Source organism: Lepisma saccharinum, chromosome 3 (genome assembly GCF_977018435.1).
Source record: "Lepisma saccharinum chromosome 3, izLepSacc3.1, whole genome shotgun sequence".
Classification (NCBI taxonomy): domain Eukaryota; kingdom Metazoa; phylum Arthropoda; class Insecta; order Zygentoma; family Lepismatidae; genus Lepisma; species Lepisma saccharinum.
This window is the reverse complement of record NC_139231.1, coordinates 120,614,473-120,635,531: the sequence shown is the minus strand read 5'-3', so window position 1 is coordinate 120,635,531 and position 21,059 is coordinate 120,614,473. Positions and strand designations below refer to the sequence as shown.

At 37.0% G+C, this 21,059-nt stretch overlaps 1 protein-coding gene across 3 annotated transcripts in view; it reads left to right on the top strand.

Annotated features, from left to right (window-relative positions):
• sty (sprouty signaling antagonist) overlaps positions 1–3,744 on the top strand; it is a 40,656-nt gene extending 36,912 nt beyond the window's left edge. For all 3 annotated transcript variants that reach the window (XM_083119332.1, XM_083119334.1, XM_083119333.1), the window contains exon 2: positions 20–3,744. In XM_083119332.1, the coding sequence (XP_082975458.1) occupies positions 138–1,223 (1,086 nt within the window). In that variant the 5' untranslated portion in view covers positions 20–137 and the 3' untranslated portion in view covers positions 1,224–3,744. The remainder of the gene's footprint in view (positions 1–19) is intronic.
• The last annotated feature ends 17,315 nt before the right edge of the window (positions 3,745–21,059 follow it).

Sequence of the window (21,059 nt, the reverse complement as noted above, 5' to 3'; positions counted from 1 at the left end):
GGATCTTTCTTCGTTGCAGCTGGCGCCCGACGAATCCGCCATGTTGGTGTGAGCAGTTTCTGAGGATGAGCGGATGCGAGACGGCCGAGGGGCGACCTGCTTCATGCAATCCCAGCGCCGAAAACCACTAAAACTACATGGCACAATATGGCGGAACGGCGTACCAACAGGGCGCCCAAGTCGCCTTCACGACGGCTGCCCGATCACCTATACCGCGTGTGCATGGGGCCGGGCAGACCCGGACCCGACTACCTCCCCCCAGTTCGTTGGTGGCTGGGTCATCGCCAGCGTCCAGCCCGACCGTAGCATCGTCAACACGTAGACGGGCCGCGAGTGAGGTGGTGACCCTGACACAGCCGAGGGCGGACGGCGAGCGAGTGGTGAACGAATATGTGGAGACCCCATTTAGATCGGACGCCCGCACGGGGGTCAACAAGAGCCGATCGGAACATCTTCATATCGGCGATAGTGTTCTCACTAGGGGTGCCACGAGGACGAGTGTGGTAGGGGTGGCCAGGAGGGGCGTCATCGGTACGACGTCTACGTTGCCATCGCACCACAATCACCATCCTCATCATCAGACGTTGCAGCTTCCCGTGAGCAACAAGAGTGCGACTGTGGTGAAGCGATCCCAAAGTGCACGCGTGAAACCCACCACCCTCCCTGTCACCAAGCAGCCGGGGGCCGTAACGTTCACCAAGGACCTTCCAGGGGCACCTACCATCGCGTCTTCCGGCGGCAGGGTTGCGGACAGTTCGAACGAGTGCTTCTCAAGGAGTTCCATTATTTGTCCCGAATGCGGACGTTGCCGGTGCGAATCTTGCCGGCAACCGAGGCCCCTGCCATCGAAGTGGCTGTGCAACAATGCATGTTACTGCTCTGCGGAAACGAGCTTGGACTATGCATCGTGCCTGTGCTGCGTAAAGGGCCTGTTCTATCATTGCTCGAAAGATTCGGACATGGACAGAGATGGTGCATCGTGCGCGGATGACCCCTGCTCGTGTGGCCCCCATCGCCGGTGCGTACGGTGGGGCTGCATGGCCCTTCTTTCTCTGACACTACCATGTCTTTGGTGCTACTTACCTCTTCGAGCCTGCGTAGGACTATGTGAGAAATGCTATGACAAATTTAGTAGCAACGGATGTCGGTGCGAACCTAGGAACAGAACCGTGGATGTGACCCCGGAAAAACGACTGTTGGACAGTAGTCCCGATTTTCCTTAATTTTTTTTTTAATGAGTGGAGAGGCTGAATCGTTCGTTTACACGGAAGAAAAAGTGGGGAAAAGTGGTTAAAAATATTTTTCGATGGAAAAACAATGCACACATTATATTATATAGTTTAAAAAAAGGAGAAACGATTTTCGCCAAGGTCCAGAGGTTGGGAGTGGAGTGTATTGAAGAGAAGCATTCAATTATTTTTTTACATCATTCAAGAAATTATACATTGTGATGTTTAGTCATTTCAAGCAAAGCGGGTACATTATTCTCAAGTTTGCGTGTGTGTGGTGTTGCTAGTGTTCATTCAGAAAGCGATGCAAGTGCAACCATTGTTCAAGAAAGAGAATTTCTAATCATATAAGGGGAAAACAGTCTACAAAATTGATAAAGCTACTGAGGCCAGCAATGAAAAACCATCCAAATGTGACGCCAGACAAGCATAGCTTCATTCAGTGATCGATGTCTTGAACACACCATACGGTAGGATATTGTTTTTCTAAAAATAAAAAAATGAACATAAAAGGTACTACTGTATCGAAGCATAATGCACAACACCCCGATCCCTGCCTGGTGCTTATTTTGCCGTATTCATGCCCATATATTTTGTCATTAAATGTATAGGTAATATATGTAATTATCAGATCTGGTTGTCTCAAAGCGTAAAGTGAAACAGTAAATAAGGCATGATTACGGCAAAAGAAGTTTTTATTTAAAAGAAAGCAAAATTTAAAGTCTTATTTGTAACCAGAATTATTTTACCGTTGACTGAAAAGCTTTGATACAGTCAAAACAGTCATTCTTGCATTTATCCATATAAAAACTGATTTCTTAACAAAACATATTTATATGTGCATATATTAGAAGAAAAGCAGCAAAATACAATTCCAATTTATTTCCAGTTGATACATGAAGTGCAATTTGACATCTCTGGTGACAATTCAGTTTTATCCAAAGCACATATATATATTGTAGTTTTCTAAATTTGTAGAGTTCAAGTCCAAAGAACTTTCTTGTTTCCTCTTATTATAAAGTCACATTATTTTACCTTCTTCCTCAAACACAGAAACATATTTGCATGAAAATTAACAAATGGATTTCAGCATACCGTGGTAATACACTCCATATCCCATTCATTTTTAAAGAAAGAATATACATAATTTATATGTGAACTTTTTAATGTTTCTATGTAGCATTGAAACCAAAACTAACACTCAATATTGAGGATACTGTGGATAATACCATTATGCTACGAAATTTCTCACATGTTGTAACATTACAGCTTTAATCTTAAAATGAAAATGTTGATAGTCAAAAGTTAATACTTTCAGTTGTAAATTTTTGTAGACTTAAGAAGACCTACAAACTAAGAGCATCTCCTTCCAGCCACATATGAGTTATATTTCTTTTATCAAGTTGCCAAAGTAATTCTACATAATTTGCAAACCTAAAAATATTTTTTTACATGTTTGGCAGTGTGTGTGTGTGTTTGTATATCGAGTGAGTGACAGGTGAACTTGCGGTACCTAGCTTCTTGTTAGTTAGTTAGTACCTAACTGACTTGTTCTTTGCACATATCTGGCTACAGTGTTTTTCTAAGTAAACAAAGGGGAAATGTGTTTCCTACCTGTCTGTATTCTGTGCCTGCATGTGCATTTGTGTGTGACTGGGAGGTTGATGCTTTTACACTTTGTGGTGAGACTGTATTTATTAAGTGATGTATATTGGATATATTTGTATAAAGCATTGAGCGTTTATTTATTGCAAAAAAATGGGGTACGAAGTTAACAACATGCAAATGCATATTGCTAATCCCTTCTGTATATTTTCCATGCTGATTTTAAAAAAAGGAACAACCATTCTTTCAAGGCAAAGGAAAACTGATGTTGCACTTGTCATTTTAAAATATATATATATACATATTCACATATAAAACTTTTGCAGGTTGTCAAATAACCTGGTTATTTTTTTTTAAATGTGGTCCGTGCTGTAATATTTATAAATTACAAATTATTTACCCTTGCTGCTTCTGCATCACCACTTAATGTTAAAAATTACTCCTTTGCTTTTTTAAAAGTCTACAAGTCATGTTTAAATATATACTTATATATATGTGTGTATGAATATACATATATATTTATATATATATATGCACACACACACAAACACTCCCAAACATACATATATTAAAGAAGAATCTTTGTCAGTCCAATCTTGTGTGTTAATAGTGTTCCAATTTTAAAACTTGTATTGTCAAAGCTTATTTATTTTTTCTTATTCAATTCATGGAATATATTGTCAATATCTTTCAAATAAGGTGAGAAGGTTGAAGTTTTTCCAGTATTATCTAGTCTTGGACTCCTGTGAGTAAACGAGAAGAACTGTAGCCTTTTTTTTTATTACCGACTGTTGGATGATAATGTATCATAATAGTGTATAGCTGGCAAATGCTGCATAATGCATAATGGAAGCTGAAGCAGCTTGTATGTAATGTAAATAAGCATCCTACATAATAATAACAAACAACAAAATAATTACATATTTTTATTTCATTATGAACCATACTTCCATACCTGAGGAATATTACAACCATGTTTTGCATAGGGGGAAAGTACTGGCACTATACTGTTTTGTGCTTGCCTTTTAATGTGCAATTTACGTTATAGATTATTCATTAAAATGGGCACACACCAGTGCAGTTCTTGTACTAAGCCAAAAGGCGTTTGGTTACTGATACTTGGTATTCCATTTTAAGTAGTACAAAAAGAAATGTTGATTAACATATTTTTTTTTACACAACATGTAAATTTAAAGAAAGGTAGCTGTTGCCTTGGGTACCTATTGAGAATTACTGAAAAGTAGTAAAGTTTCTGGTCTAGAAAACCAGATAATGTCATACTACCCAATGAAGACTCTTGACATGCTTTGATCCTCAAAAGGGCAGTGCTACATAGCTTAGTTTTTAGTAAAAACCTTAAGTGAAACTGGTGTTATGTTTAGGCTGACTTCTTGTTGCCCTCGATGTTGTGGGTAGGGTATTTCAGCCAAAAGCACGTTTATTTACTGACACTTTTATTTGTATGTATTTATAAGTTTTTTATATGTGTACACACACACGTATACACCTCAGGAAGGAAATCGTGTCCTTGAGTATATTAAGATAAAACTGAAAGGAAATTGCTCTCATATGTATTGAATTTTGCACATAAAAAATAGCTCATGTAATGCTATTTTATGAGAGCTTTCTTTGTAGGATTCAAATTATAATTTATTGCTTAGAATTACAGCAAATAATTACAGTTCCATTAACTTTTGATTGGTATATGAAAGGACACAGTTTTCTAGCATTGTTACATGTATAGTCAGAAATGTATGTACGACTAGCCTTTGCAACTAGGTATGAACCAGGTTACATTGGATTTCATTGGCTACAAAACGTAGTTTTTTTTGTAATCGGAGTTTTTGTTTTATGTCTGCTATGTGCACAGAAAGGCAAATCGGAACTGGGCCTACAGTTTAAAGTGGGATCTGAACCACTATGTGCCATCAGCAGGCCTTGGCTCAAAACACCCACCCTCCCTTTTATATTTCATTTATATGTGTGACATATTTTTTCCACACTGTCTATATTGATAAGAATGTACCATGTGCTACCACTGGATATGTGAAATGTCCGGCTCTGTGCAAAAGTGCCTGTCTACAAAACTTGGAACTTGCATCCACATTACATTACCATTTCCTCTTAAAAACATATGTGATTTGTTAAGTACAGGAAATAATATCACTTTGAAAATGTTATCTCGTGATATTTAGACACAAACAGGAGATGGTTAGTTATTGCTTGGCACACAAAATTAAAATGCTACATTTGTGCTTTGTTTGGGACTTCCCTTCATTATACTTGGTTTAAAAGATGCAGTAAATGACCTCAAATTGGCATCAATTCGCCCAATGTGTTATTGGTCACCATTTTAATTTCAATAATGCTGAAAGAACATTTTGATATTACATATGTAAACGGTGACTTGATATTTCTGCTTTGGGTTTAACAGCATAGCTCTTGAACACCATCTGTTATAATTTTGTTAGTAAGGTTAGTGGTATAATCGTGACACTGCACACCAGGGCGCCACCCTGGTACTATTTTTTATGTAACTCAAGGAGGGGTTTAAGGAAGACAATATATTGTGTAGTAGCTTAACCTATTTAGCACTAGTATTTTCTGTCACTGCGGCGCAGTTTGTAATACAGCCTGGTACTATTTATTTTATGATTTATCTCCTACATGAGAGGTATAGGTAATCATCGAGTCCCAGGTTCGATCCTTGTTTCAGGCAGAGATGTGGAATCCACTTTAAACTGTACTTTGTACTTTGATTGGTATGTGTAGAGTGTAATATTTATCATTGTGTATGCAAGACATATTGAAAGAAATGTGAAAACCACCTTTAATACACTAAAGCAGAGCAATGTAACATAAAATATAAACCTTGACGGCATCAAAGCAGATTGTAAAATACAGGATAATTCTGTAAAAACGTCTGGTTACCCATATATCTTGTTCTAATAGTCAACACGGTGTATAACAACATGAAACATGTTTTTATGCTTACTGATGGAATATAGTTGTCATTTCCTGTCCCTGGTATTAGATCTGCTGACGCCCTAACATAGTTGGTGTGCAAGAAATTGAACAATTCAGGTAATTGCACATAAAATATCAACATGCCATTCAGTAAAGGAAGAAAGTGTCGCTGAAGAAGCCCAAGGCAAATTTATCTTCAGCAAAAGTTTTGATGGGTATGAGGGCGGGGTTGTGGTACGCAGCTGTGCAGATGGAACTTGTAAAAGCTGTTTCCGGTTCGTGAGGGATTTTTAGGTCTTGAGGGCGGGAGGGAAGGGGGAGTTTCCACCCTCAAAAGAGCGGGAGTTGGTCCCTTTACCCTGACGCAGGGGCTGTTGGGTCACGTTCTCGGTTCAGGGTCTGCGGAAAAGAAGTCTTATGGGGTTTCTGGGAGGGAAAGCTTGACTGACGAGCTTCGCCTGCTGTGTACATGATTACAGTGTTGCCATAACTATCCCAGCCGTCGCTATAGAGAACGGCAGTGCATTGATGTGGATGCGTAAATATCGTAACATATACAATACCGCGTTACTTCATTGCATATTCAGATAACCGTAAACAATATTAATTCAGATAATAACCAAATTCTTCGAGTATGATAACAGGTGACGAGACTGTTCACAGCTGAGACTTCGAACAAGTGTTCAGAGTTCTGAATGTAGGGTAATGAACATTCTTTGGAAGAGTTAGAACCTACCACGTTACTTGAAAAAGCTGTACTTCTACATGTGCTTTTTGTACGTTTACCTAAGTGTTTTTTTTTCTTTTCAATACTCTGTCTTCCTTGACCTTGAGACGGGCCAAAAGTAAGGTCGTTTTTTTCAGCCTCCCAAGCACTTACCCGTTTGACCACCGTTTTTTTTGTTGTTAGTTGTTTTTACATCCAGTAACAAATATTACGATCCTATGGTTAAACCAATGTTCTTGAACGACGGGTGCTCGTCTAAATGTTAGTACCAATGGTCATAGGCGCCGACTCCTTGGGGCTTAGGGGGACTCGAGCACCCCCCCCCCAATATTTACGATGTGGGGGCAGAGCCCCCCAAATCATTTTGCTTAAGAGGATCTAATGTATTATTTTGCTTCACTTGTAAAGTTTACTCTGAATTGTGCCACATGAACTTAACTTTAAACACACATTTGAAATGTTCTAGACCAGCAACTTTGGGGGCTGAGATCGCTAAACCATCAACTTTGGGAGGGGGGCTATGACCAGAGACAGCAAAACACATGACTTGTTACTATATACTAAGTATATAATTATGAGTATTGTTAAAATTTTTACTAAAAAGAGTTTCAAAAGACGATGTGCATGAACTAGGGTAGTTCGGGCTACAAATGGCTCTCACATGACATTCAGAACGAGATCATTGATATATTGGGGAGATCTGTTTTGCGCTCCGTGGTAGCAGATATTAGAAGTCGGGAATATTTTGCTATTATGGTTGACGAAACTTGTGACATATCCATCCGTGGACAATTAACATTCTGCATTCGAACTGTGAATAAAAATTTTGATATTTCTTTCGGAATTCATGGGTTTTTATGAGATTCCGAACACTGAAGCCAAAACTTAAAAAAGGGAGAGTGAGTCATTTATTAATTTATTTCAGTGATCAGAGCCCTCCCCCCCAATAATTTGGTCACAGGTCAATGTTTGTTTATTCTAAGGGTAAGGTCTAGGGAGCACCTCGGGTCGACTGCAGGTGATTTTTTTTTCTCTGCCTGTGGATCGGTGTGTGTGTGCCGTAGGTTCGGTTAACCATCGGAAAAAAGAAACAAAAAACAACAATAGTTCACCTACAATGAGAGAGAGGTTTTGGCGAAGCGTAGTATTAGAATAGGCAAAAGAAAAATAGACACTGCATTCTAGAGAATACTTGCCCATGCATTAGGTGAACAACTTCTGAGAAGTGAGAATAGCTTTTGTGATTGATCTGTGAACATTTTTCACGCAATTATTGAAAATATATTTTTTTAAAACTTGATTCGTTCTTCATTATTGAAAAGATTTAATTATTTTTTTTTGCGAGGCTGACTGATAAAATTATGTCTAACTGAAAAAAAAGGTTACACTATAACACATTATATGCCACCCTCTGTGGTACAATTGTTAGCTTAGCGTGCTACGATGCCAAACATTTTAGATTTGAATACTGGTTAACAGATAGATTATGTGTCTGTTACATCATGTATTTAATCAAAATCAACATTAATCATATCGACGTGATGAACCTACAAATGTAGAAAAGTGACAAAATAAGCACAAACATGTGCAAATTACATCATCCCTCCCCATTGTAAAAATTCACTCCATAGACTAATTGGGACTGTGCTTAGTTTGAATTTAAACGGTTCAGGAAACTTAGAATCAAACTATACTGCTGGACAAAAAAAACCGGACACTTGCATTTTTTGTGATAACGCATAAATTCTGATTCGAAGGCTAACTAAATGTTGCAGAAATTATTGGAAATAAAAAAACCTGAATATATTCAACAGAAAGCAAATTAAAATTTATTGTTAATAAGTTAAATTAGAACATAAACGAAAGTTACAGAAAACTACCAAAAAAAATTAGAAAAAAAAATCTTAGCAATATTTTGTTTTAATATTGTTAAGTGCTACTGGTGGGGTATATAAGCTGTCTAGTAGCGGGTGTTACCTCCCCTGCCATCAATTACAACTTGTAACCTCCGTGGCATACTTCGAATAAGGTTGGCAATCACTTATTGGTCCAATTGTTCCTGGAACTATTGCACGGTTTCTGATATGTCGTTTCAGTTGATCCCAGACATGCTCTATCAGATTTAGGTCCAGACTTTGTGGTGGCCATTCTCATCGCGTAATCCCAACTTTGTCCAGGTACTCCGTGACAATATTTGCAATGTGAGGACGCGCATTGTCATGCATAAAAACAAAATCTGGGCCTATGAATGGTGCATATGGTACTACATGATCTGCAAAACATTCTGTAATATACCTGCGAGCTGTCATTGCCCCATTCTCTACAAGAACCAACTCTGTACGTCCTTGTAAAAAAATACCTCCCCAGACCATTACACCACCGCCTCGAAAGGGTGTTATTTCAACGAAACAACATTGTGCATAACGCTCACTAGGTCTTCTGTACACTTGTTCACACCCGTCTGATGAACGTAGGTTGAATTTTGACTCATCGGAGAATAAAACCTTTTCTCACTGCTCCACATTCCAATGTAAGTGTTGTGTAGCAAATTCCAGTCTTCGCTTCCGGTGACGTGCTAACAACCTGGGACCTGTAGCCGGCCTCCGAGATGATAAACCACTTTCATTCAGTCTTCTACGAACTGTTCGTGAAGAAACCACAGCTCTATGAACATTTCTCAAACGCCGTGCCACAATATTTGAAGTCGCACGATGGTTCCGTTAAGACTATGATACACATGAAACGATCTTCCCGTGCTGTTGTGCATCGTTTCCGACCAGAACCCGGTCTTCTACCATAGGAACAAGTTGCATCATACCGTCTGAGAGCTTCATTGATAGTACTTTGTGCTATGTTTAGCACCCTAGCAATATACGACCATCATCACGAAGAGCTACTGCTTTTACTACCTCTTCACGTCTCATTTTCAAGCTAGCAAACTTACAATACACTTGCAAGATAAACACCAGCAATGACAATATCAATAATATCTGTTACTATGGTTACTATGAACCAAAATTCATGCCTCTCTAGACATTAAACAAAATAACATCAACAGGAATTGAAAATCAATAAATTAAAACAAAATTGCATGAAATTAATTTTGAGCCTACTAGGTGTCCCAAATAAGTAAATACGAGTAAATAAATAAATAAATAGTAAATGGAAAACTATGCAAAATGTTCAATAATGAATGTTCAATTGTTCAATACTTAACTGAGAGCGTAATTCATAAGTAATTGCAATTCAGATGTCAAATATTAAGGTGTCCGGTTTTTTTTGTCCAGCAGTATATAATGTATGTCAACTATTTTAGAACGAATTATTATTTTTATGAGGTCCCTGAAGATGAGAGTGACGTTAGCTCTCGAAAGCTCGGAAGCCTTTCCGGAAATCACCTGCCTGATTGCCCGAGAAAACCTCTTCAATATTTGCCGCCAGGAAAGCTTGAAGAATTATTTATTATTTTAATTTTAATACTTTGAATGGTGCGAGACCTTCATTACCAATTCTTTAACTAGATTGACAGAAATGTGAAAACTTTGTATTCAGGTAGTAATGAGATATTTTTTGATAAATATAAAATAGTTTCAGACTCAGTCAAATAAAATAATAACTTGAATGTTCAGGTACAGTGGGATCCATGAGTATTAACGTGCACTTTATTCGACCCAATAAGAGCTTCAAGAATTAAGAGAAAACTCAAAACAAGACGTTGAGAATTTCTGCACCAGCATACAGAACAATCCATCGCTTAAAAACACAGGATGTAAGAGAAAAATTAATGAAAATAGTCATGGACAATTTGCACGGTAATACTCATGGATCTCACTATACACTACTACCAGAAAAATTGTATTTCATTTTTAAAATATATATAATTTTAAGCTTAATCTGGAAAATTCAATTACACGCAGTTTTATCTGAACTTTTTAGGTTTTCTTCTAAAAAAAACGAAAGAGCCCACCGAGTGTTTTTTCTTTTCTTAAAATGAAAATGGTCAACGCCGCAGGCACATCGTTTATACAGTACAGTGTTATATTTTTGTAACCTAAATGGGAAAAATTCAAGAATTAAGAATATATATGTAAACCCACTAATGATAAAGAAAGCCTTTATGAATTAATTTTGCAGCTTCAAAGAATTTAAATGTGAAACCACTTTTAAACATAAAGATATCCATAAATATACCTCTCCTCCAGACGGTAGGGTTCATAATCAGATAGATCATTTTATAATTGATAAAATAAGGCATACTAGTGTAACGATCGCTCATATAGACGTGCTGACTGTAATTGCTAAATTAAGGTGTAAATGAATTTCGAAAGGGGTGGCAACCTAAAGTAAACTTGATATAAATAAACTATAGATCAAATTTTTAACATCAGACAGACGCTTGAGAAAAAGTGGGAATTAATCAAAATGTCCATCAGATATTCATTAAAAAAGCATATGATTCTGTTAAAGGAGATAAATTATATAATAGTAGGGTTTGGAATACCTAAGAAGTTTGTTAATATGATAAAAGTATGCAATAATGAAACAGAAATTAAAATAATTAGTGTGGGTATTAATAGGTCGAACAAATTTACAATTCGTGATGGGTTAAAACAAGGAGATGCATTTTCTCCATTTCTCTTTAATATTGCCTTAGAATATGTAGTTGGAAATGTAAAAGAAACTAATGAAGGACTAAAATTAAAGGGTCTGACTCAGTTGTTAGCATATGCAGATGATGTAGACTTAGGTACAGGGGATAATAGAAATACATTAAGAATAATAATGCTAAAATATTATTAAAAGCAGCTAAAGAGATGGGTTGTGAAGTTAGCAAAGAGAAAACTAAATATATGCTTACAGGCCGAAACCAAATATTAGGTAATAATCAAAATTTAATTATTGATAGCAACTCGTTTAAATGAGTTTCCAAATTCAAGTACTTAGAAGTAATTCTAACAAATGAAAATGATATTAAAGATAAAATAAAAAGCAGAATATATTCAGGAAATGCATGTTACTTTTCTCTTCATATACTTTTATCTTCTCGCATAATAGAAACTTAAAGTTAAAATATGCAAAACAGTAATCTTGCCTGCAATATTATATAGATGTGAAACTTGGTCCATTACATTTAAAGAGGAACATAAATGAAGAGTGTTTAAAAATAAAATTCTTAGAAAAATATTTGGACCTGAAAGGGATGAGGAGACAGGTGAGTGGAGAAGGTTACATAATTTTGAACTGCATAATATGTATTCATGTCTAGATATTATTAGAATAATTAAATCAAGAAGACTTAGATGGGCAGTCCATGTGACACGGATGGGAGGGGAATGAAGAGTTTACAGGATTCTTGTTGGAAAACTTGATGGTAAGAGACTTATAGGAAGGCCAAGACGAAGATGGAGTTGACATGGACCTAAGGGAAATCAGTAAGGATGGAAAGAATTCGATTGGTCTTGGCCAGGATAGAGACAGATGGAAGGCTTGTGTTGCTACAGCCATAAACCTTCGGGTTTACGAATGCTAGAGAGTTTTATTTGTTCTTAGAGTGTAATAAAAAAATCATGAAAGAAACAAAAGCTATCTTGCACAGGGTAATGTAAGTTAAACTTAATCATTTAGATCTTTTTTTTAGAGGAAATAGTGCGTCACCTTCCTGGAATTGAATAAATACTCCTAAATTTGTCCAAGAAAGGGATCCAGAGAGGAGAAAGGATGGGATTGCTATGATGACACATCATTAATGCACCATACGCAGAGCTCTCGTAACGCTAAGGTAAGGTACTCTGACCGTAAGTATATTTCTAATTATTATTATTTGCGCAAAAGCTTGATTCGTTCACTTTACACCTGAAACACACCAAAGAAAGTTATCGAAAAGGACTTGCAATGAGCACTGTGCACATCGTCGTGGTCTTCCTACAGATCTCTTGTCACTGGATTTCCCAACAAGGAGGCTGTAAGTTTTCTATTCTCTTCAAGGGCCTGTCCACTGATTTAATTATTCTAATAATATCAGGGGATGGATATAGATTACGCAGAATTTACCTGTTGTTTCATATTTTTCTAGATCTAAATATCTTTCTTAAGATTTTATTTTCAAAACATTTAATTTATATTCCTTTTTTAGTGTATGGTAACACGTTTTACATCAATACAAAACTGCAGCAAAATTACTGTTTTGTATCTTTCAAGGTCTCAAACGTAAAATATGAAAATACAAATTACAGCTCATGCAAATAAAGATGTGTGTAAAGGCCCTCCATTGAAGATCAATTGTAGCTGTAGATACGTTGTGGCGATGACACACCCATATAAAGCATAATTCAACCACTACTTTGTTTTGTTATTTCCTACCCAACCTTCCTTGTGCCTTTTCGTTTGTATGATTGTTGCTTTATCTGTTGCTGATGCCTCAAGTCTGACAGAAAGTTCATGTTATCTCTGTGCAGTGTCTTACAGTTTCAGTTTTCGAATAGCACTGTCCTGTTCAAAGGATACAAAAACCATGTTTGTTTCGTACACGCTAGCAGCATTGTGAAGCTTATAATGCAAGCTGGCACTGATAAGTGTCTGGATTTCACTGCTATACAAGAGTATGCTAGAAACTTCAGCTGGAAATGGCCTTGTGCAGGTGTCACCCGTTTTCATTCGTTACTTTTCAAGGGTTGAGTACTACTCTTCAGCACACCTGCGTGCATTTCCTAAACAATAGTGGTTTTTAAAATGTTCAGATGTGAGAAATCATAACATAGCAACCGAAGAATTCCTGGCACTGAATTGCATTGCAGTGCTCGCACTGCAAATTTCAATTGCTACAAATAGGTAATAAAGTGGATAAACATGTTTTGGAGAGGTTAAGGAATATATTTTTTTTGGCTTGACGAAATTAAATTTGATAATTTTGAGTTTGTTTTTTTTCCTGCAGTTTTAACCAAACGTGCGTGTGGTTCTGGGGAAGAATAAATATTTGGTTACCAAGAACCTTTTAAAATTTTGTTACGCCAAACTTTTTCTAATTCGTACCAGATGGACCATTGCCATAAGTAGTGTGTATGATGAAAGATTTGCCAGTTACAAGTCAACCAATGCCGTATTGATATGTCTGCATCGTTTCAAGTAACTTATGATCATCATGTTTATCAGATCTCCCACATAAACATAGATTATTTCGAGCCAGTAGCTACAAAATGAAACTAAAGGTTTTCCTTGCTTACGTTTTAGCGAAGTCTTTGGTGCTTCTTTACTATCATGAATGATTTTCGCTAATGTACGTGAATTTTGGGCACGAGTTTATGGAAATTTTTCATGTGCCTGTAGTTATAACGATTAGGTGAAGTTGTGTTACTGGGTCAGTGCACCCCTTTGTAGTAGCTGAACCCGTGCTTGAAACAGTGGCTTCAAGAAAAGGGCACGGGTGCTTGCGTTTGCTCGCTTGATCCTAAACGTCGTGGTTAACCTAGTTGTACAAATAAACGACGATAGCGTGGTGACCTACCCTCTTTGCAGGTGTTCGGTTGAGAGTGGCCGTTTCACACATTAACCAACCAGACAGTGAGTGAGTTCTGTATAAGCAAACACACCCGCGAGAAGGGGGAGAGGAGGGGCACGAAACTCAAAAGGAAGCCTGAAACGCCACACCCTGTAAACAAATTGTGCAATGTGATTTGGTATTTGACTTTGAAATTGACGTAATACTAGCTGTTTCAACTCGCCACTTTCTCCTGTCTTTGACACCATTGAATTATGTCTTCCATTTTTGTTTTCTTTATTCTTCTTGTCACGTTCCATGTGGACAAATCAGAAAAGACAAAGATAAGTTTGGTTCCTTACTCTCGACTGGATCATTATAATGCCTCCAAAATATCTTGCCGAAGACGCAAATCCAGAATATAAGATATATGTCTAAAATTCCTCCTACATGTCAGATCTGACCCAAAGGATGGACAATCGGCCACTTGAATTAATAACTTTCTCTGGGAATTTTCACTCTGTGAAAAGCAAATCAGAAGATTGAATTTAGTAACTTATGAGATAATATTAATGTTTCACAATTAGAGTTGAGAGAGGTCGGAAAAAGACCGGCTTTTTTGGGAGAAAAAAACAGTTTTTTCCGCGGCTTTTTTGGTTGGACTTTTTTCGGCTTTTTCAGAAAAGTGTCTCAAATCAATGAAAATACAGGAGTTGGCAGTATTTTTTTTTCTGTTTCATGGTTTTCGTTTATCTCCCTACGGTAAAATAGACACTCATTTCTAAATATAAAATACAATAAGAAATTCGTAGCTAGACGTAAACAGTGTTTTAATAAAAGCTGGCTTTTTTGACTGGGTGTTATCTTCATATGTTTTGGTAGGCTTATTAATATATCTATGTAGTATAAACATATTCACATAACTAGAGTAGTTTTGTATGTGTTTTTAATAGAACCTAATAGTATGATATGATTTTCAATGTTTGAATTTGTTATACGAACACGTATATGAACACGTACTGCTCTACCTTTTGAAAATTTAGTACCAAATCTCTTTACATTAAATTTTGTGTTCAGTAAAATATACTTATTTGTATTCAGGCTTTCTAGTATATCATATATAATTTGGTTAAATGGCTGTTAAACCTGATCACAGAGCAACTAGTGATGTATTTTGGCTGCTTATTTCAGTGATTCTTAACCTTTCTGAGACCACAGCCCGGTACATTTATTTCTTACAAGTCGATGCCCTGATTCCAACAATTTCACTCATAAATACATTTCTGATCTTTAAAGTTTATTTGGAAATTAATATGCACCCTCAATTAATATATCAACTATGGCATAATCATAGTTCAATTATGTATAGACTTGGTGTCAAATATAAAATTAGATTTAAATTTGTCGTCAACCCCGGTTGAAAAACACGGACACTAAAAGTGAAGCAGATAAGACTGGCTGCAAATGGCAAAAAAAAATCTAAGAAATGTGGACTGAACCTACAATTTGAAACGAGATCCAAAAAAAACTCTGCCTCCACTGAGGATTGAACCTCAGACCCCTTCTTATTACAAGACAACAGCATTACTTTATTCCACTCCACAGACCCATTCATGATTATAAAAGGAACCTTCTATCAAAAAGCTGGCGTTTTTCCAACAACAGTATTTGAAACTTGTTCTCTGTGATTTGCAGGCTAATTTACATCTTAATATCTGATGAAGTAGCTAATAATCTTGTTAAGTATAGAGAACATTCAGACTGAAGCAACACATGACAGTGGGGGGTGTCACATTGAAGTGACAAGTGACATGGACCACTTCAGTCTGTAAGCAAGCATCCACCACATATGCACAAACAAGACCGAGGCGACATGATGAGTGCCAATGAAGGAGCTTTCAGACTGAAGTCACAGATGACAAGCGACACAGTCAGTCTTCTTCAGTATAGGGGCTATGCACGAGTAAACAAAAACATATCGAACGGCACAATCGATTGTGGAACTGTAGCACAGCAACTTCCGGTTCACGGCGGCCGGGTAATTCAAGCGCGTACTTGTGTCATTTCTTCTCGTTTTGTATATCGGATGAAATGGATCATATAAAAGCACTTGACGACGAGGAGAATAAGAGATATCAGGGCAAAGTAGAGGCCTTTGCATATCAATTGGATGAGCAAATAGGAAGTAATACGGCATTATTCCAGGATGAGATCCATTTGCTGATCGTCGTTTCATTGGCGATATTTGTAGCCTACATATTAAATAGAAAGCAATTTTTCCTACAAGCGCTCAAATGCATACATTTATATTTTAAGTAAAAAAGTGCGAGATGTACGGACATATAAAAAAACGGAAAAAGGAGCTTATTTTCTTCTTTCTTCGGTCAGGGCGAGTCAGAGGGATGCGGTAATGCACACTTGCTGGTTTCGTTCCCGTTTGAACGCAGAAGTACAAAACGCTCATTGATATTTTAAGTCAATTTTCTGCTATTTGTGTTAAACATGACGATGAAGATGAATAATAAACTGGAAAAATTAATGATGGGACAAACACAATGACACACCATTGCCTCACCATGGTGTTCAAACCTAGGACCTCTTCTCTATCAATGTTGAAGAGATTTCCATTGCAAAAGACAAAAATTAATAATAGTACCCGCACTTAATTTTCTGGTTACACAAAAAAATATTTCCTCTGGTTGCACAAAAATTTATTTTCTCTGGTTACACACACAAAAAAATCTAGTTACACAAAAATTTAATACAGTTCGTGTGTACTTCAAGAACGTAATGTGTAACCTATCTGACTATGACCGAGCATCTTTTGAAAGGAAAAGTAATATTTTTGCTCATATGACCAAAACAGAGAGAAAATCGAGATTTGAATGATTTCTCTTCTACCTTTAATGAAGTGCAAGGTGTGCGGGACGCAAAATTTTTGGTTGGGAAGGAGACAGGGCGGGGTATTTTTAAAGTCCTGACGTTCAAAACGGGAAAAATAATGTTATTTCACGACTAAATTGGGAGATTATAGGGGCGGTAAATATTCAACATTACCCGATACTAAAAAAAAAATGTTAATTATACAAACAATTTCACCCTCGGGTGATGATGATTTATTTTGCATTTGCATTTCTGAAATAAAAACTGCTAATTTCAATAAATTTCGGACATTTAGTACAAACAAAATGTAGAGAATTAACTACTTTTAAACTCTATCATTTTTTTCAGTCTGCATCGGAAGGGGATTTTTTTTTTCCAGATCCCGACTTTTTGGTTTCCTGCACATCCGTTGTCATTACTGCGGAGTCTACTCCTGCTAATGGGCTTCCAATTTTCACGCCTGACAACTTGAATACAAGAATTTTGGCGCCTAGATCTCGAGGAAATGGATGAACAGAGATCCGTGAAAGATTATTTAGCCCTGATCGTAGTTTTCATCCTCCTTGTAGACACCCATTCGTTCATTTCATACATGACACAATCTCAGCTCCCTTTTGTGAGCCTACGAACCGGAAGTTGTTGTGCTACAAGTATGGCGTCCGCTAGAAGGCACTTCCTTCCGGTGGATAGCCTCTATAAAGCAAGACATTCACCGTGCATGCAACAACAACAGACCAAAGTGGCACAATCAATGCACACCAGTGAGAAGACAGTTTAGTCCGAGCAACATGCAAGCAAGTGACATGTTTAGCTCGTTGTTGCACTTTGGTTCAAAAGATTGAATGGATTACTGAGAGTCTGCTTCCAAGTGACACATGTAACTTGTTGCTTCGGTCTTGAAGTTCCCTGAGAAAATGGTACAGGCCAAGTGACAAGCGACACTAGCAGCTTATGTTGTTTTGGTTCGAAAGGTTGCATTTACTTCTAAGTGTTGGTTTCCAAGAGCCACGCATTGCTTCCGTCTCAAAGCTCCGTTAAACAGGATATATACACATATTCACGTAATATATATACTCATGCATATGTGTTGTGGACAGTAAAGATATTTAATTATCCCGAAACATCGAATATTTTGATATTAATATTTGTTTCATATTTTATGAGATCAACATTTCAGTTGAGACACAAACATGTAAAAGCTTACTTTACATTTCATGGTCAGATGTGCTCATCAGGACTACAATTTTTGTTTTAACCATAGCTTACCTGTGCTGTACAAGAAACTTACATACCGGAGGCGACTCACAGGCCCACACTTTTTTTTAATCACTAAAATTCAATAAACTATTGAATCACTGCTTCCTTTGCTGATTATATATGTGAAGTTATTTATTAATTATAATAATTACAAAAAATACTATAATTATTAAAAAAATAATAACCAATTATTGCATGAGTGTCTCACACATATATTTCAACATTAATAAAACTCACAAAATCCATTGTATATATTTATTAATGTTTTTTTGTTTGTAGAAGTGCAGTTGTTTATTAAATATAATAATTACCATCATTCATTACCAACCAATTGTACACCGTGACTGCCATGAACCTCTCAAATGAGACGCATTCAAAGATGCCTCCTGATATGTTCACCTAGTGCATTTTGCCTACTAATTACATTACATTTATGTTTTTTATGAACACAAGTAATACAGAAATATTGGGAACATCCTAGGGAACAATGTAATTTAATTTCAAACAGTTGAAACATCTCAAAAAATAGAGGTGCTGGGCCTTCAAGCCCCCCTCACTCCCTGCTCTGTAAGCTAGGGTTAAAATTGTATCTGAACCACTATGCAATGTGTGTCTGTTGGGATTGGCCGATGCCTGTGTCTTGGCTGCTACATCATATTAATTTTTTTGAGCTACTTGTAAGATATGTTATTACAAAACCTGTAAACTCATATAACAGTAACTTCAAGTGAAATATTAGGTTAGCTGTAATTGGTAAAAAGCCAAAATTTCCGGTTTTTCAAAAGGAAAAAGAAAACATTCATTCAAAAAACCGGCTTTTTTGCACCTCTATTCACAATACATTAACGTGTTTGTTTAAAGGCGATTTTAATTAAAATTTCAGAGATAATGAAATTTTTTATTCCGCCTATAAGATTTCATGCACGATTTGAATTTTATACTCGCAATTTTCACGTCCCTACCAATAACATTGCATACACAATAAGAGCAAAACAGGAATGTAAGGCAAATATAAGTATAAATAAAAACACATGCGCACCCAGGAATTTTATTTGTGTGTGTGTGTGAGTGAGTGGTCGACGAATGGAAAAGAAGAGTCTACCAGCACATGGCTCTCGTAAAAAAAAGATAGAGAAAATAAACCCGATGTGCTTCTGAATCTCAAGCAACAACTTTGGTACGAGATGAATTGGTCTTACAGATTGGTGCAACGATTGATAAATGCTGCCGTGTCGTTGCAAACAGTGCCCAACCCTGTGGCCGAGTGGTTAGCACATCGCGCTGCGACGCCAAGGGTCCCGGGTTCGAATCCCGGTCGGGCTTGGTTGTTTGTGAATGTCCATTCATCAATTTCATAATTTCATCACTCATCCCCATCTTCGCAAATTAGCCAAGAGGCACAAAACGCGAAGTAAAATAAACTAAATCAATCAATCAATCAAATCAATCGTTGCAAACAGTGATTCCTGTTCTTTGAAAATGATACAAGGATAAGACATTTTCCATTATAAAATTGTGGAAAAAGGTAACATGATGGCCCAAGGGGGTTGTGACCCCCATAAGCCCCCCTTCGGTGCGCCCATGTATAAAAGCCAATTCATAATCAAAATAGATGCTCATTTGTTTTGGTTCTTATGCATTAATTACGCTACATGGTTGTAGGCTAAGCAGTTAACTGTTTTATAACTCTCATTATTCAGATGTCTTATTTCTAAGCGAAAGTATACTGATCGTTTTGCTTTGTTTATTTACTGTAGTTATCTTCACAGCTTTAAATATTCTTCATCATTATAACTTCGGTCAGCTTAGCGCCAACGATATAAGACGGTAGAGAACACAACCAATGCACAAACAGTTGTAAGGAAAGGATATGTCTTCTCCACAAATTACCCCAGGCGCTCACACCTTTCATTCTCATAAGCATGTAGGAATTTACCTTCCCTGGTCAGTGCCTGTGGCTGCATCCAAACCTTTCGCTGTGCGACTCTTTAGTTGATGACCTTCACCTTGATTATTTCGTAGCTCTCCCATCTGGTACCTCTGACGTCACGGATTTCCAAGGATTATTCATCGATCAAGATTCCAGAAATTTGTAAGCCGCAGAGTGAATAAGAGAAAGTTACGTTCAAGTAAATTTCGTCTAATCCCCATATTGTTAAGTTTTCTTTGCTTGAACAAGAAGATACAATGCGGTGTCGTCTGTGACTTGAGTGTTTACTGTTACGTTAATTCTATGTTCTGCAAGACACAGAAACTAAGAATTCTTTTGTTTCTGGTATCTCATATTGAGTTGTGTGATTACTCGTAACGACTGAAATTTCGTAGCGAAGAAATTGGGGAGATCGTAAGTACAAAGAAACAACCATATCAAAATTCTAACCAAGAACCTCAGTTGTTTTACTTCTTTGACCTTGTGTGAAACATAGTATCAGTAGCCTAGTAGTCAAACACTATCAAAATCGCTGCAATACAACAGCGTGATTAGTGTTATGTTCTCAGTCATATAGTTTAGCCATGATTTGGCAACATTTGAATTTTTCGTTCATTTTTAAATGTTTGCTTAAAACAAAGCCTTCGATATTACATCCTTCAGTTTCTTAAATGTGTTAATTTCCATATCTGTTTGACTTTATTTTGCTTTGTGTCTATAAAGTGAACATTAGTTTCGTACTGGGAAACGTGTAGTTGATATTTTTTGCTTCCTGTGCTTGTGGAACAGGAACATGTCTAGGTACTAAATGTTGGCAATTTTAACAGTGTAAGTGTTTATATAGCCTATGTATATTTCGAGAGGCTTCACAAGAACTTTATGGCTAATGGCTTGAGGGTCAATTTTCGCTGGCTTTGTAAGTGAACAATTCATTTTTAGATTCCTTGAATTGTGCTGGTGGTATGTGCTACATAATGCTGCGTATGA